The sequence below is a fragment of the Capricornis sumatraensis genome, chromosome 18, assembly GCF_032405125.1.
Source record: "Capricornis sumatraensis isolate serow.1 chromosome 18, serow.2, whole genome shotgun sequence".
NCBI lineage: Eukaryota > Metazoa > Chordata > Mammalia > Artiodactyla > Bovidae > Capricornis > Capricornis sumatraensis.
The window spans coordinates 9,570,530-9,589,529 of NC_091086.1; the positions used below are offsets into that span (position 1 = coordinate 9,570,530).

At 37.8% G+C, this 19,000-nt stretch overlaps 1 protein-coding gene across 1 annotated transcript in view; it reads left to right on the plus strand.

Moving 5' to 3' along the window:
• Positions 1-217: 217 nt before the first annotated feature.
• RANBP17 (RAN binding protein 17) overlaps positions 218-19,000 on the plus strand; it is a 364,064-nt gene continuing 345,281 nt past the window's right edge. Inside the window, exons 1-3 of the mRNA XM_068990796.1 lie at positions 218-292; positions 10,846-10,992; positions 14,447-14,537. Of these exons, the coding sequence (XP_068846897.1) occupies positions 218-292; positions 10,846-10,992; positions 14,447-14,537 (313 nt within the window). The remainder of the gene's footprint in view (positions 293-10,845; positions 10,993-14,446; positions 14,538-19,000) is intronic.

Genomic DNA, 19,000 nt, shown 5'->3' on the forward strand with positions numbered 1-19,000 from the left:
ATATGTGTGGCAGTAAGCACCGAGTATTGCAGACCAGGGAAGCATGACCTGAGCTTAGAGTTCTGGAATTTTTGTTGGGGCTTCTTTTTGTAGTTGTGATTGGTTGGGTGCCACATGATTGACCTGAGCATTTAGGTCAAATGGGACCATGCTATCTAAAGTCCCCACCCTAGGGCTGGTGGCTGAGTGGTAAAGAACCTGCCTGCCAGTGCAGGAGATGCAGGTTGGATCCCTGCTCCAGGATCCCCAAGTGATGGATCAGCTAAGCCAGTGTGCCACAGCTATTGAGCCGGTACACAAGAGCCTGGGAACTGCAACTACTAAGGCCATGTGCCACAACTGCTGAAGGCCAGGCGCTACACCTACTGAAGCTGCCTCCTCCTAGAGCCTGTGCTTTGCAACAAGAGAAGCCGCTGCAGTGAGAAGCCTGCGTGCTGCAACAAAGTAACCCCTGCTCTCTGCAGCTCGAGGAAGCCCACACATCAATGAAAACACAGCATAGCCAAAGATAAATAAAAAGGAAAAAAAAGTCCCCACCCTAAAACACTTTTGGTATTTTTGGTGTGGTCAGCCGCCAATTTAAGACTGTGGGGTGTGGCCTACTGCCCCCGCCCCCCAGTCTTAACAAAAACATTCCTATCCTGAACATAGATTACCTCCCAGAATCTGAGGGCAAAGGCAAGACTTTTCTCTGGGCAAGACCAAACTCTTAACTATATAGGAGGGACTAAGGAGAAGGAAAAGCAAAAGATAACATTAAAATTGTAAATCTAAGTTCTGTTCTACACCTCTGAAACAAAGGGACTCTTAATGTGAAAATCTGTGGGAAATATGTTCAATTCAGTTTCTGACATGTTGGGGCTGTTTTCAACATCTTCCTGGATTTCCAAGAAGAAGAAATTTATAGGTAAATATAAAGATGGTGAACAGACAAGGTTGAAAGTATGGACTAGGATATCATCTGCAGGTTGATGATGACTAAGGTAAAAGGTCAGCCACTGTTTCCCCATCTATTTGCCATGAAGTATGGGACCAGATGCCATGATCTTAGTTTTCTGAATGTTGAGCTTTAAGCCAACTTTTTCACTTTCCTCTTTCACTGTCATCAAGAGGCTCTTTAGTTCTTCTTCACTTGCTGCCATAAGGGTGGTGTCATCTGCATATCTGAGGTTATTGGGATTTCTTCCAGCAATCTTGATTCCAGCTTGTGCTTCATCCAGCTCAGTGTTTCTCATGATGTGCTCTGCATATAAGTTAAATAAGCAGGGTGACAATATACAGCCTCGAGGTACTCCTTTTCCTATTTGGAACCAGTCTGTTATTCCATGTCCAATTCTAACTGTTGCTTCCTGACTTACATACAGATTTCTCAAGAGGCAGGTCAGGTGGTCTGGTATTCCCATCTCTTATCAGAATTTTCCACAGTTTGTTGTGATTGGCACAAAGGCTTTGGCATAGTCAGTAAAGCAGATGTAGATGTTTTTCTGTTTTTGCTTTTTCAATGATCCAGCAGGTGTTGGCAATTTGATCTCTGGTTCCTCTGCCTTTTCTAAAACCAGCTTGAACATCTGGAAGTTCATGGTTCACGTATTGCTGAAGCCTGGCTTGGAGAATTTTGAGCATTACTTTACTAGCATGTGAGATGAGTGCAATTGTGGGGTAGTTTGAGCATTCTTTGGCATTCCCTTTCTTTGGGATTGGAATGAAAATTGACCTTTTCCAGTCCTGTGGCCACTGCAGATGGTGACTGCAGCCATGAAATTAAAAGACGCTTACTCCTTGGAAGGAAAGTTATGACCAACCTAGACAGCATATTATAAAGCAGAGACATTACTTTGCCAACAGAGGTCCATCTCATCAAGGCTATGGTTTTTCCAGTGGTCATGTATGGATATGAGAGTTGGACTATAAAGAAAGCTGAGTGCCGAAGAATTGATGCTTTTGAAGTGTGGTGTTGGAGAAGACTCTTGAGAGTCCCTTGGACTGCAAGGAGATCCAGCTAGTCCAGCCTAAAGGAGATCAGTCCTGAGTGTTCATTGGAAGGACTGCTGTTGAAGCTGAAACTCCAATACTTTGGCCACCTGATGCGAAGAGCAGACTCCTTTGAAAAGACCCTGATGCTGGGAAAGATTGAAGGCAGGAGAAGGGGATGACAGAGGATGAGATGGTTGGATGGCATCACTGACTCATTAGACATGAGTTTGGGTAAACTCCGGGAGTTGGTGATGGACAGGGAGGCCTGGAATCTTGTGGTCCATAGGGTTGTGAAGAGTTGGACACGACTAAACAACTAAACTGAACTGTAGAAGGTGGTAAGGTGGCAGGGTGTTGAGACAACATGTGGTTGGGGTCTATAGATTTGTATGTGACTCAGAATTGACCATTTGCTCTATTTGAGCTATGTGTGTGTATATACACACACGCGCGCGCGCACACACACACACACACACACACACATATGTATTTGATTGCTCAGCCTCAGGGTTCTTTTTTTTTGGTCTGTAAAATGGATATGCTAAAATATGTAATTTACAGGAGTCTACTTTTCTACTTCTAAAAAGTAGAAGATGGAAATACTTTTGTAAACTATAAATCACTAAAACAAATATGATCCAATTCATTTAGAAGGAGAAGTTCTAAGAGGCCCAGAAATAAGCCTTCGGGTGCTCAGGAAAAGTTAATAAAGGGAGGGAAAAACAAAGAGTTTGTGGGAAATGAGTAATTGTGAGATAAAGGCACTTTATTAATGGCAGTTAAGAGGTTTAATTCCAGAAGGCAGGAAAGATACAGGGAAGTAATTGAAAAGAATTTAAATTTAATTGAGGTGGGATTTTTGTAGTTGATCAGTTTATTGTTTCATTATGAGGGAACATTTTTCTCTAGAACAAAATAAAAAACCCTTCATTTTTTTCAGCTTTCTTGAGGTTCTCTTGTTATTGTTTAGTGGCTAAGCTGTGTCCAGCTCTTTTGTGACTCCGTGGACTGTAATTCATAGGCTTCTCTGTCCATGGGATTTCCCAGGCAAGAATACCATTTCCTTCTCCTTCTTGAAGTTTAATTGACAAATAATAAACCACACATATTGGATGAATTTTGACATAGTGTATAACTGTGAAACCATCACTGAAATTAAGATAATGACCATATCTATCACCCCCCAAGTTTCCTTATACCCCCTTGCTTAATCCTCCCTTGCTTAATCCCCCCTTGCTGCTTCCCTATCCTTCCCTGTCTTCCCACTCTCTCCTCCATCCCCAGCCTGAAACCACTGATCTGCTTTCTTTTTTTATAGAGTCATACAATATATACTCTTTTTTTGGTCTTGCTTCTTTTACCTATTGATAGATACACGATGAGAATTACTGTATAGAAAGAAGTATGTCAGGTACAAAGGGCAGAAATGAGTCCAGAATAACTTGGAAGATCCTTGTTTAGACTGTAGGCAGGATTATATTGTCTCCTAGGCTATGGAATTTGGGTACTGTCCTTGAATGTTTGATAGTAAATAAATCTATGGGAGTTAGGTGATGTCCAGTGCTACTTGTTATTTATTTATATGGGCTTCTAATGTTGATAAGAAGCCCAGAAGAAAATTTAATAACTCGAACCCAATTTGTCAACACATTGAGAAGGGATCCATTTCTCTGAGGCATGCTTATTTTAACCATATTCTCAGACATCACTGTAAAACTAAGATGCAGTTTATCAGTTCACCGTGAAAAGTAAAGTCTCTCTTTATAGACAGAATCCCTGTGAAATCAAATGCTATTCAGAAGATTGCTTAGTTGCTCAGCAATCATCACATTATGAGTTTAACTCTATGAAATGTTCACATAATGCTTTTCCAACAGGGTAAGGATTTTTGTGTATGTTCACTTTTCACTTTCCTGCATTGGAGAAGGGAATGGCAACCCACTCCAGTGTTCTTGCCTGGAGAATTCCAGGGACAGGGGAGCCTGGTGGGCTGCCGTCTATGGGGTCGCACAGAGTTGGACACGACTGAAACAAGTTAGCAGCAGCAGCAACATCCCTTTCTCTAAAAATTATTTCATATGCCAGGCATTTATTTAATTGTTATCATTACAGAGAAAGAACAACTTGGTTTTTTTTTTTCCCTTTGTTTCAGTCTTAGGAGAAAGTTCAAATCTTTACCTTTTTATCTTACAGTGCCCTTCAATGGTTAATAATTTGAAAGGCATTTGGGGAAAAAAGGGTCATTGATAACATTGTTGATGTAAACAAGTCTGTGTTGGAGTTCTCTAAATCAATATAGCAAAAAGGACAAAATTCCAGAACTTTTCTATATTACTTAGATATCCTTGAATTGATTAATATTAATGTTTGTGTTTCCTGGGGCTGTTGTGACAAATTACCACAAACTGGGTGAGTTAAAAAAATGAAAATTTATTCTTTTATAGGTACGGAAGCCAGAAATCTGAAATTAATGTGTTGACAGGATTGGTCTCCTCTTGGAGCCCTTGAGGGAGAAACTGTGCCATACTTTGCCCCTAAGTTCTGATAGCTGCTTGCGGTTCTTGGTGGTCCTTGGCTTGTAGCTATATCACCCCAGTCGTTGCCATATCCTTCCTAAGACCTATTTACTTGTGTCTCTGCACCTGAAATGTCCCTCTCTCTTTTATGAATGACTGGATTTAGAGCCTGCCCTAAATCCCTCGGTTTGATCTCATCCCTCCATCCTTAATTTAAGGATTTACAAAGACTTTATTTACAAATATTTCAAAAGTATTGAGGGTTAGGACTTGGATATATCTTTTAGGAGGATACAGTTCCATCCATTGGAATACTATTATTAGGTAATACTAGTAATAAACAATTAATCTTTATAGGGTGTAAAGTGTGCTAGAAGTTATGTGGCCCTAGCTCATTTAATCCTCCCAGCAAACCTATGAGGTATATGCTATTATTAGTCTCAATTATTGCTGGCTTTTGTTTTTCAGTAGTTAGATTTTATCACTATTTCTGGCTTCATTTTTTTTTACACTCAGAGTCTACTTCTTCAGAGTCTAGACCTATTGATATATAGTTGAATGTATGATAGCAGGATCAGTTTATAATTAAATTATTCTGGGTATTATCAGCTCGAAAATTCAGCCCTTTAAATTTATTAGATGAAGGAAAATACTTCTGAGGTTGATCATGAGTCACAAGAGGGAAAATGGTAGATCTTTTCATTTTATGTTTCTTACCCTTGGAGGAAACATGAGAATTCATATGTATTCATGAACCGTACGTTTTCTATACATTTTAATGTTGTAAACAGTATGTAGTCGCACTGTTAGGGCTTGTTGGGACAATCCAGGTAGAGGAAGTGTTTAAAATGTGGTTCATTTGAGGTCCTTTATCTTAATTATCCTTTGGAAACCTTTCTTTTGTACTTTTATTTTCACTATAGCAAAAAATTATCTAGTCTGGGATGTTGCGCTCTAGCCTGGATAAAGAAGTGGAAAATTCTGTAAAGAAACAAGGAGCGAGAACTGTAAAGAATAAAGGGCGTTAGAGGAGGTTCCATTTCAGTGCTTCTTCCGTGTTCCTGTTTGTTGTTGTTTAGTCACTAAGTTGTGTCTGACTCCGTGACCCCACGGACTGCAGTGCACCAGGCTTCTCTAGCCTTCACCATCTCGTGGAATTTGCTCAAACTCATGTTCACTGAGTTGGTGACGCTATTCAACTTTCTCATCCTCTGTAGCCCTCTTCTGTTCTTATCTGGCAAAGGGATATGCATCTGAGGGAATGCTTAGACTAGTGTAGCTGTAAGACTGCTACATAAAAATTCAAGCCAGAAAGGATAAAAAAATGGCATTACTTTTGACTATCCCATTACTTTCATATGCCTACCTGATGTTAAAATCTGTGCCAATTTTTTTTGACCTCCAAAGAATAATTCTCTAAGTTCAAACTGAAGTAGTTTTAGTAAGATGCCTTTAGCAAAAATTGTCTAAAGCTGAGAGGAATACTGAACTCATTTAAAAAATTTTCTTTCAGATTTTATCCATATATCCTGTATCTTCTGATGAGATTATATTTATAAATGAATGAATGATTACAGAATGAATTGTTCTTTTTTTATTTTTAAAATTTACTTGTTTATCCTCATCTATATTTTTATACAATTTTTAAATGTTAAAGTTATTACAAAATAACTTTGTTATTACAGTATATTGTTTTACAGTATATCATAGCCTGTCTTACACCCAGTAGTTTGTACCTCCCACTCCCCAAGCCCTATATTGCCTCTTTCTACCTTCCCTCCACAGGTAACCACGTTTGTTTTCTGTATCTGTGAATCTGTTTCTTTTTTGTTATATTAACTAGTTTGTTGTGTTTTTTAGATTCTGCATATATAAGTGATATCATTCACTATTTTTCTTCCTCTCCTCTGACTAATTTCACTTAGCATAATGCCCCCAATTTGGTAAAAGAATCCTGTAATGCAGGAGACCCAGTTTGATTCCTGGGTCAGGAAGATCTGCTGGAGAGGGAATAGGCTACTGACTCCAGTGTTCTTGGGCTTCCCTTGTAGCTCAGCTGGTAAAGAATCTGCCTGCGGTATGGGAGACTTGGGTTCGATACCTGGGTTAGAAAGATCCCATGGAGAAGGGAAAGGCTACCCACTCCAGTATTGTGGCCTGGGAATTCCAGGGACTGTATAGTCCATGGGGTCGCCAAGAGTCGAACACGACTGAGCGACTTTCAATGCCTCCCAAGTCCATCCATGTTGCTGTAAATGGCAAAATTTCATTATTTTTTACGGTTGAGATATTCTGTTGGTGTGGCAAACCACTTCAGTATTCTTGCCTTGAGAATCCCATGAACAGTATGAAAAGGCAAAAAGATATACCACTGAAAGATGGTCCCCAGGTCAGTAGGTGCCCAGTATGCTCCTGGAGAAGAGTGGAAAAATAATTCCAGAAAGAATGGAGAGATGGAGCCAAAGCAAAAGCAGCACCCAGTTGTGGATGTGACTGGTGACGGAAGTAAAGTCTGATGCTGTAAAGAGCAATATTGCATAGGAACCTGGAATGTTAGGTCCATGAATCATGGTTAATTGGAAGTCAAACAGAAGATGATGGCAAGAGTAAACATCGACATTTTAGGAATGAGTGAACTAAAGTGGACTGGTATGGGCAAATTTATCTCAGATGACCTTTATATCTACTACTGTGGGCAAGAATCCCTTAGGAGAAATGGAGTAGCCCTCATAGCCAACAAAAGAGTCCAAAATGCAGTACTTGGATGCAGTCTCAAAAATGACAGAATGAGCTGTTTGTTTCCAAGGCAACCCATTCAATATCACAGTAATCCAAGTCTGTACCCCAGTCAGTAATGCTGAAGAAGCTGAAGTTGAATGGTTCTATGAAGACTTACAAGACCTAGAACTAACACCCAAAAAGGTTGTCTTCTTAGTTATAGGGGACTGGAATGCAAAAGATAAGAGATACCTGGAATAACAGGCAAGTTTGGCTTTGGAGTACAAAATGAAGCAGGGCAAAGGCTAATAGAGTTTTGCCAAGAGAATGCACTGGTCATAGCAGACACCCTCTTCCACCAACACCAAGACTCTACACATGGACATCGCCAGATGGTCAGTACCAAAATCAGACTGATTATATTCTTTGTAGCCAAAGATGGAGAAGCTCTATACAGTCAGCAAAAACAAGACCAGGAGCTGACTGTGGCTCAGATCATGACCTCCTTATTGCAAAATTCAGACTTGAATTGAAGAAAGTAGGAAAAACCACTAGACCATTTAGGTATAACCTAAATCAAATCCCATATGATTATACAGTGGAAGTGACAAATTCCAGGGATTAGATCTGATAGAGTGCCTGAAGAACTGTGGACAGAGGTTCGTGACATTGTACAGAAGGCAGTGATCAAGACCATCCCCAAGAAAAAGAAATGCAAAAAGGCAAACTGGTTGTCTGAGGAGGCCTTACAAATAGCTGAGAAAAGAAGAGAAGCTAAAGGCAAAGGAGAGAAGGAAAGATATATCCATTTGAAAGCAGAGTTCCAGAGATTAGCAAGGAGAGATAAGAAAGCCTTCCTTGGTGATCAGTGCAAAGAAGTAGAGGAAAACAATAGAATGGGAAAGACAGAGGTCTCTTCAAGAAATTTAGAGATACCAAGGGAATATTTCATGGAAAGATATGTACAATAAAGGACCAAAATGGTATGGACCTAACAGAAGCAGAAGATAGTAAAGAGGTGGCAAGAATACATAGAAGAACTATATTAAAAAGATCTTTATGACCCAGATAATTACAATGGTGTGTTCACTCACCAGGAGCCAGATATTTTGGAATGTGAAGTCAAGTGGGCCTTAGGAAGCATCACTATGACCAAAACTAGTGTAGGTGATGAAATTCCAGCTGAGCTATTTCAAATCCTAAAAGATGATGCTGTGAAAACGCTGCCCTCAATTTGCCAGCAAATTTGGAAAACTCAGCAGTGGCCAGGACTGGAAAAGGTCAGTTTTCATTCCAATCTCAAAGAAAGGCAATGCCAAAGAATGCTCAAACTACCGCATCATTGCACTCATCTCACACGCCAGCAAAGTAATGCTCAAAATTCTCCAAGCCAGGCTTCAGCAGTACGTGAACCGTAAACTTCCAGATGTTCAAACTGGATTTAGAAAAGGCAGAGGAACCATAGATCAAATTGCCAACATACTTTGGATCATCAAAAAAGCAAGAGTTCCAAAAACACATCTGCTTTATTGACTGCGCCGACGCCTTTGACTCTGTGGATCACAACAAACTGGAAAATTCTTAAAGAGATGGGAACACCAGACCGCCTGACCTGCCTCCTGAGAAATCTGTATGCAGGTCAAGAAGCAACAGAACTGGACATGGAACAACAGACTGGTTCCAAATCAGGAAAGGATATGTCAAGGCTGTACTGTCACCCTGCTTATTTAACTTCTATTCAGAGTGCATCATGCAGAATGCTGGGCTGGATGAAGCACAAGCTGGAATCAGTTTGCCGGGAGAAGTATCAGTAACCTCAGATATGCAGATGACACCACCCTTATGGCAGAAAGCGAAGAAGAACTAAAGAGCCTCTTGATGAAGGTGAAAAAGGAGAGTGAGAAATCTGACTTAAAACTCAACATTCAGACAACTAAGATTATGGCTTCCGGTCTCATCACTTTATGGCAAATGGATGGGGAAACAGTGGAAACAGTGACAGTGTTTATTTTGGGGGGCTCCAAAATCACTGCAGATGGTAACTTCAGCCATGAAATTAAAAGACGCTTAACTCCTTGGAAGGAAAGTTATGACCAACCTAGACAGCACATTAAAAAGCAGAGACATTACTTTGCCAACAAAGGTCCATCTAGTCAAAGCTATGGCTCTTCCAGTAGTCATGTATGGATGTAAGAGTTGGACTATAAAGAAAGCTGAGTGCTGAAGAATTGATGCTTTTGAACTGTGGTGTTGGAGAAGACTCTTGAGAGTTCCTTGAACTTCAAGGAAATCCAATCAGTCCATCCTAAAGGAAATCAATCCTGAATATTCATTGGAAGGACTGATGTTGAAGCTGAAACTCCAATACTTTGGCCACTTCATGCAAAGAACTGACTCATTGGAAAAGACCCTGATGCTGGGAAAGGTTGAAGACGGGAGGAGAAGGGGATGACAGAGGATGAGATGGTTGCGTGGCATTACCAACTCAATGGAGATGAGTTTGAGCAAGCTCCAGGATTTGGTGATGGACAGGGAATCCTGGAGCGCTGCAGTCCATGGGGTCGCAAGGAGTCGGACATGAGTGAGTGACTGAGCTGATGTGTGTGTTTGTGTGTGTACCACATCTTCTTGATTCATTCATCTGCTCTTGAACACTTAGGTTTATTCCATATCTTGGCAGTTGTAAATCATGCTGTGAACATTGCGGTTCATGTAGCTTTTCAAATTAGTGTTTTTAGGTTTTTTGGATATATATCCTGGTTTTTGCTGGGTCATATGGTTCTATTTTAGTTTTTTGAGGAACCTCCCTACTGTGACCAAAGTGGCTACAGTACTTCACATTCCCACCAACAATGTATGAGGGCTCCCTTTTCTCCACGTTTTTGCCAGTATTTGTTATTTGTGTTCTTTCTGATGCTAAGCGCAACGAATTATTCCTTGTATCTGTAACATAGAATCTGCAATATGATCGCTGGCTATAAGTAACACGGGGTTAAGTCATAGTTCCTGAGAATCATGCCAGAGTTCACCTGCAGCGCAGTGAGTCACTAGTTCAGAAGACCTGCACCAGTGTGTATTTGTATCTTTTTATATAGATGGAGCTGTTGAAATTGTTACAGTCTGAAAAAGAATGTAAATTGACATAATGTCTGCAAGTTGCACCTGGTAGTTCCCCTCACTCATCTCTTTACCTTCATTTGGCATCTCCTCCTTGCTGTCCGTTTACCAGTCATACTGATCGTTTAGTGCCTTGAGATGATCGTGCTCTATGCTGGAACCCAGGAAATGCTGTTCTTTGTCTGGACTGTTTTCTGTTTCACATGACTGGTCCTTTCTGGTCACTGTAGATGTAACCACTTCAGGCATGCCTTTTTAAACTCCTTGAATTAGGCAAGTCCCCCTCTTTCTGTACTTCTTTTCCATCACAGAACTATCAATTTAAATTTAAATAATTTAGAGCTAGGAGATTTGCCTTTTTTTTGTCCAGTGCTAACCCCTAGTAAGTGGAAGTAACTCAATAAGCATTTATTGACTTGATGAGTACATGCATGATATTTGCATCTCTTATTTCCTGTGATTAACATATTTATCTTTTTTTTTCCCACTAAGTAAAATGCTAATTTTTTTTCTTCTCAAGAGTTTGGCTGAATTGGAAGCATTGTGTACTCATCTCTACATAGGGACTGATCTTACACAAAGAATAGAGGCTGAGAAAGCACTCCTGGAACTTATTGACAGCCCAGAATGTCTCAGCAAGTGTCAACTTTTATTAGAACAAGGAACAGTAAGTATTTGATAATAGCAATTAAAAATGAAAGATCGGTAGGTATCAGTTCAGTTCAGTCGCTCAGTTGTGACAGTGTTAATCAATGCCTGTAGGTTAGCAGTGTCGGTTAACTGATACATATTACCACGTGTCTTTTTACTGTGGTTTATTTGACTGTCAAAGAATTGAAATGGCTAGAAAGAATATTTAGGAAAGATCCCAGGAGATAGAAATAGCATGAATCGAAATACTTTCTTGATTCCTCTTGGTCCCCTTCTATCAGTGGTAAAAGTTATATTTTAAAAAGTTGGAATTAAAAAAGTCTAGGTGGAAGAAGCAGATTGTAATTAACTCTGAAATGTAAAGGAATGATTCAGAGGAATGCTGATTACTTCTTGCCTTCCTGTCTTATAGAGTTTCATAGCCATTCATTCAGCATCACTTAGCAAATATTTAATTGTAAAAGCAGGCACTGTACTACCTACTTGCTTTATCTACATGCATTAAAGTAACTCATAGTTTATCTGAGAAGGCGTAGATGTTTAAATAAAGAGCTGTGGAACGATATGGTAAGCACTGTGGTAAGAGGTGGTAGAGCAGAGGTTGGAAAAAAGCAGACTTTTTCTGTAAAGGGCCAGATTGTAAATACTTTAGTCTTTGTGGACCAAGATGAAAAATCAAGGATGTTTTGTAAATATGCCTATCAGAAGACAGAAAAAAATTTCCATGAAGTTTTATTGATGAAATTTAAAATAATTATAATTGAGTACAGTTTTCTGTAGTGTAAGTCTACTGATGAAAAGAATTGAATTATTCTTTTAGGGATAACATTTTGCTTAATTGAGGTTCAGAGTTGGTATTTCCTGTCATTAGCATTGATTGCAAATGTCCATATGTTAATACTTATTTGTAAAGAGATTTTACAAATTTCATCTTTAAAATGTCTTTTCAACAGATGGGTACTGCCGAGTATTGATATCAGTTTATGAGCATATGATTTTAATTAAGCATATTCATCACTTAGATGGCATGTATAAAACTCATTAAAATTTCTCTTGATATTTGCCTTTTAGGACGTGATTATATTCTAGATTAATCACTTCCAGTTGAAGGTTAGGTGAAGGTGCCTGAATTGCTCAGTTAAATGGATTTTGAAATTTCCTTTGCACTTATATCAAGGCCTAGAAAATGTGCTGTTTCAAACATAGTTTGAACTCCAAAAATATACTCAGGAATAGAGATTTGGCTACTTGTTTTAACATTTGACAGTGTGGAAAATGTATAAAACAGCTTGATATTATTTGTGATTTAATCAGTGTTAGTTGTTATTGGAATGACTTGATTACATTTTTAAGTTTCATATTAGTACTAAGCACTGTTTGCCTTTTATATAATTTTGTAACGTTAGGTTGAATTCATTAAGAGACTTTTATCAAGTGTGCAGCGAAAACTAATTTCAAAAGCCATTTAATGTTTAACAATAGTGGATTAAGATGGTTCTTCTCATTCAGAAAATTTTCAGTCTTAGTCCTGAGCCAAAAAAAAAAAAATTACGGTAAGACTTTACCACTGCCAGGCTAAGCTTCTGTTTCCGATAGAAATTGTCAGAACTGAAGATGAGTTCATGAAAGTGAATTAAAATCCACCGTTAATACCATTGATTCATTAACACATGATAGGTTCAAATATTTACTACAAAGTGTCTACTGATGAATAATAAGATGAATAACCAGACTCTAGACTCTTACATTTTCACAAGCTTTGTAAATTTGTCCAGCTAAGCCTTTTCTGTTCCATATGTTTTTACTATTGCTTGTGACACGTTTTAGCAACCACTTTAGGTTGTACAAATTAGTATTTTCTTAGCTTCTTTGAAAATATTCTTCCCAGTAGTTTCATGCAGAGTCTTCATGAAGATTAATTCTTTAGTTGCTTCAAATTTAGCATTGGGTTCTGGAATAAGCAGATCATATTGGTAACAGTATGAGCTGTACGTGTTGATAACATCTGTCAACTCATAAAGAACTAAGGAGAGCCTCCAAATCTTTCACCTGGTTTGAAATTGAATTTTGATGTTGCTCTGTTATTTTCAACTGTCTGGGCCTTATTCTCATTGAAAGGCAAGTAGTCTGAAATTCATTTTTTCTGCATGTGTAACTTTGGCTACTGAAAATAATGGTGATTTAATTAACTCTTTGTTGGTAAGTGGCCTTTCTTACTTGGCTAACAAGTAAGCCATTTCAAAACCTAACTTTGGTTGTAGTCTTTATTATTTTGTAGAGAAATTTCCGTGTTACATATATTCTGTTTAAATTTTTCTTCTTTTTCTGACTTGATTCCCTGTGAGTTAGGAATATTGGCAGGAGTACCTAGTCTGATATTGTCAGCATATATTGTATTCTTTTAGGACAGCTATAGTGCCATTGCATAAAAAGCACATTGCTTTGCTCTCTAATTCAATAACAAAATAATCCACATTTCACTGTGCCTTAAAAGTTAGACATTTGAAGTCTACTCCTATCTTTTCTTGTTTTGACATGACAGATATGTGCTGGTAATAATAAAAGGTACATGTCATGTCATGGTGATACTCATGGTACTTTATATGCTGTGAGAGTTAGTAAGTACATCTAGAAGTTTATAGTGCGTTGAGCAGCAGCAGGAGGCACCGAGTGCCATATACTGTTCTAACTGTTTGACTCCGTTGGCGTAGTCTGAACGCAGACATAGACAGTGTGTAAATGAGTGAGTGTGGCATGTTCTATTGAATTTTGTTTATGGATTGAAATTTAAATTTCATGTAATTTTAACATATCATGAAATAGTACTAATATTATTATTTTATTTTTTGCCAACTGTTTAAAATAGTAAAAACCATCCATAGCTCATGGGTCTTGCAAGAACAGACAGGATTTGATCCACAGGGCTTAGTTTGCTGACCTCTGGTCTAGAGAATAAAAAAGAAAGCACTGTCTTTACAAGAGATTGCTGGGGATATAGTGAATAATTGAACAGGATTTTGAAGGCTTGAGCACGCTTCATTAAGACAGTTAGTGGCCAGAGTGAATACAGCCAGTATGGATCTGAAGGAGAGGAGAGGTCAGGGTAGGAAAGACATTGAAAGGAACGGTAAGAGGGCTGTTCTGGACGGAGGATAGTGAAGAGAAGAACCAGATGAATTTGAAGAGATAATCAGAGGCCAGATCATGCAGTACTGTGTAGACATGATAAGTGTATTTTGTTTGAACTTGCTCATTATCATTTTTTCCCCTCTAAACTGCTTGCTGTTTGCAAAGGCTTCCTCATGCGCCCTTATGAGGGATTTTTCTGTTCGTATGTGTATGTTTGTCTGTGTATATTTTATCCCTTGTAGATCTGCCAATTTGGAAAACCAGAAAAATAACCAATATTGCATAGGAAAAGTTGCTGTCATAGAATATGATAATAATAAATAAAATATATTTCTTTACAGACATCCTATGCTCAACTCCTTGCAGCAACTTGTCTTTCAAAACTTGTTAGCCGAGTCAGTCCTTTGCCAGTTGAACAGAGAATAGATATCAGTAAGTGGTTTATTATGCTTTTTTAAATCATATTGCACTTTAAAAATAACTTTTCTTTTAAATATACTCAACTGTTAACAGACTTGCAAGTTATTCTGTCATTTTTAAAGATGAGTAGTCAAGTCTCCTTTACACATGTGGTGATGAATGATGATGTGTAATACAAAAATGTGTCATCAGAAAAGCATCTGTTTAGTTTGATAATAAATAATAAGAACTAGCATTTTATTGTCTATACCAGGGTCCCCAAATCCCTGGACCACAGATTCTCAACCTGTTAGGAACCCAGTCACACAGCAGGAGGTGAATGGCAGACAAGCAAGGAAAGATTCATCTGCTGCTCCCCACTTGAATTACTGCCTGAACCATCCCTCTCACCACCAACACACCCTGGGAAAATTGTCTTCCATGAAACTGGTCCCTGGTGACAAAAGGTGGGGACCAATCGTCTATACCGTATACTAATATTTGCACTATCTCATTTTATTTACCAAACTTCTGAGATGGGCACTGTTGTTATCCTCATTTTATAAATGAGGAAATTTCATTTGATAGGCTCTATAATGTACCCAAGGTCACACAGCTAGAAGAAATAGAGCTGATTCAAACTTACACAGTTTGTGTGGCGTCCATGCTCTTAGCGATTGTCTTAAATTCATATACAACTAGATGATGGGAAAAGTCTACTCTCTATTCTCAGAATGCTGTAACATAATTATGTGGAATGCATATAAAATTAAAAGACATTTCCTTCTTACTAGGAAAATAATGTGTTTAGGGATGAACAGTGCTTGAAACTTAGTGTAGTTGGAAAATTGTTTCTGTGATATACCAATATGTTTTTCAAAGGTAAGATATTAATAAGATTTTAAGTGTGTGTTTGTTTTTCGTATGGACAAAGCTCTAATAGTTGAGGTATGGGGGTTTTTTTGGTTATCTTTTTCATATTGGAAGTAGACTGTTGACTCATTCTACTCTCTAGCCTCAAGGTTCACATGGTTCATGTTTGTGTAACAGAAAAATTAAAGTATAGTATTATGTATGATGGTTATTTTAAGCTCAGTTTTTGAATGATCAAATCCCACAATGGTTCATCATTTGTCTTGTATGTTTGATATTTCTCTTTAAGTACCTAAGAACAGAGGGGAACTTCTTCAACTTGATAAAGAACATCTACCAAAAAACCTATAGGCTGAAGACTATCTAGAGGAGAATTTATCCATTCTCTCATGGACTTGTGTGCTTAAGAAAGCGAAAGAGAAATCTGCAGTTTAAAAAATAAGTCAAATGTTATAAATCTGTCATAATGTGATTTTGTTTAACTTTATACACGTACACAAACATATTTTAGGCAGACTCTTTTTTTTGGAGCACTTTTAGCTTCACAGAAAAATTGAGCAAAAAGCACAAGGAATTTTTGTATACCCCTCTGGTCCTGTACATGTATAGCCTCCCTCAGTATTAGCATCCACCATTATCAGCATCCTGCACCAGAGTGGGTACCTTTGTTACAGCTGATTAGCCTACATTGATGCATCATTATCGCCCAAACTCTGTCGTTTACGTTAGAGTTCAGTGTTGGTGTTGTATAGTCTGTGGGGTTGGATAAATGTGTAAATGACACATACACTCCTTTACTGTATTATATACAGTACTTTACTGCCCTAAAACACCTGGGTTCCAACTGTTCATCTCTCCCTTCCCTCTAACTCCTGGCAACCACTGATCTTTTTATTCTTTCCGTAGTTTTGCCTTTTTAGAATGTCATATAGTTGAGATTATGTGTGTAACCTTTTCAGATTGGCTTCTTCTACTTAGTAATATGCATTTAAGGTTCTCCATGTTTTCTCATGGCTTAGTAGATCGTTTCTTTTTAATACTGACTGACATGTCATTGTCTGAATGCACCGTGGTTTATCTGTTCACCTACTACAGTTTATCATTTCACCTGTTGAAGTACACCTTGATTTCTTCCAAGTTTTGGCAATTATGAATAAAGCTGCTATAAAGCAGGTTTTTGTGTGTATATAAGTTCTCACCTCGTTTGGGTAAATACTAAGGAGAGTGCTGTATGTATGTATGAAAAGAGTACGTTTAGATTTATAAGGAATCACCAAACTGCCTTCCAAAGGGGCTGCACCAGTTTTACATTCTTATTAGCAGTGAGAGTTCCATCCTCCCACAGACTTGCCAACATCTGGTGTTTTCAGTGTTGTGGATTTTGACCGTTCTTATATGACTTCCTATTACATGTCATGTTGAATGTCTTTTCATATGCTTATTTGTCATCTGTATATTTTCTTTGGTGAGGTGTCTAAATCTTTTGCCTATTTTTAAGTCAGGTTGCTTTCTTATTGTTGAGTTTTAAGAGTTCCTTGTATATTTTTGTAAATAGTCCTTTATCAGGTCTTCTGCAAGAATGTCCCCCCAGTTTGTGGGTTGTCTTCTCATTCCTTTGGTCAGAAGCTTTTAATTTTAATGAAGTCCACATTATCAATTATTTTTTAATGTTATTCATAAAACGTCATCACTAAACCTAAGGTCACCTATATTTTATTCCTTTTATCTTTTAGGAGTTTTTATAGTTTTGCATTTTATGTTTAGAGTTGTGATCCATTTTTAATTAGTTTTTGTGAAAAGTGAACGTTTTATGTTTAGATTTCTTTTTTTTTGCATGTGGAGGTCCATTTCTGCCACCATTTGTTGGAAAGACTCTCTTTACTCCATTCTATCACCTTTGCTCCTTTGTCAAAGATCAGTTGAATGTATTTATGTGGCTCTATTTCTGGGTTCTCTCTTTTGCTCTATTGATCTATTTGTCTGTTCTTTCACAAGTACCACACAGTCTTGATTACTGTAGCTTTATAAAAATAAGTCTTAAAGTTAGATAGTGTCAGACCTCCAACTTTGTTTTCCTCCTTTAGTATTGTGTTGGGTCTTCTGGATCTTTTGCCTCTCTATATAAGTGTTAGAATCAATTTGTCAATGTCCAAATTGGTTGGATTTTTATTGGAATTGCAATTGAATCTATAAATCAGTTTGGGAAGAACTGACATCTTGACAGCATTGAGTCTTCCTATTCATGAACATGGGATATCTCTTCATTTATGTAGTTCTTTGATTTTATTCATCAGCTGTGTTTTTTTTCATAGATGTTCTTTATGAAGTTGAGAAGGTTCCCCCCCTGTTTTCCCTGTTTGCTTAAAAAGAATTTTTTTTTATCATGAATGGCTGTTGGATTTTTTTAAAATCTTTTTTTATATCTATTATGATCATGTGATTTTTCTTCTTTAGCCCATTGATGTGATGGATTACATTACATTAATTGATTTTCAGATATTGAACAATGCTTGCATACCTAGGATACATGCCACTTGGATGTTATATAAAACTCTTTTTATACATTGTTGAATTGCTTTGCCAGTAATTTGTTGAGGATTTTTGTTTCTGTATTGATAAGAGATATTTTGCTCAACTATAAGTTTTCTTGTCTTGTTTTTGTCTGCTTTTGTATTAAGGTAATGTTGGCCTTATAGAATGAGTTAGGAGGAATTCCCTCTGCTTCATTTTTTTTCTGGAAGAGATTGTAGAGAATTAGTAGAATTTCTTTCTTAAATATTTGGTAGAATTCATCAGTGAACCCATCCAAGCCTGGTGTTTTCTGTTTTGGAAGGTTATTAACTACTGACTCAATTTAATAGATATGGGCCTATTCAAATTGTTTCTTTCACTTATATTTTTTAAGTGGATACTTAAAAGTGTACTCATTAAGAATGAATGTACTTAAAAGAAATTTGGAAAAAAGAGAAAAGTAGAAACCTATAACACAGTTTCAAGCAACAAATGATGTGTTTCCTTTATGAGTTTCTTGGGTTAAGTTTGACTTAACTACTCCTGCTTCCTCAAGTAGATTAGAATGTTATGAGCTGTCTGACATGTATAGTAGAATAATTGGCATGTCAGTTAAAATGGAAAATGTGAAGGTTGCCTCCAAGCCACATTGCCTTTCTTACATCAGCTCCAAAATTTTCAGTATTTCATGATATGGTCCCAGACTACATATTTCATTGTTTAACTCTGTTGCCTGTTCTCTGTGTTCAGGACACTATTTTCTGCCTTTATGAGTATAATTTACAATGTCTTTCTATTGCTCATCAGTTAAAATACCGTTTCCACTCAGCTTGGCAACAAAGTCCTTTCATGAGCTTGACACTGGTAGATCATCCTCATAGTCTTGTATCTTCATTGTTATTAGCCTGTTAGTTGTACCAGAGGTATTTTTCCTGAACCATGTTATTTCTGCCTTGGTGCCCTTTCTACGTTTTCTCTAGCCTGGAATGTTATCCTTTTAATCTTCTATTCAAATAAAAGTGTTAGTCCTTCAGTCATGTCTGACTCTTTGCGATTGCTTCCTCAGGGGATCTTCCTGACCCAGGGATTGAACTCAGGTTTCCTGCATTGCA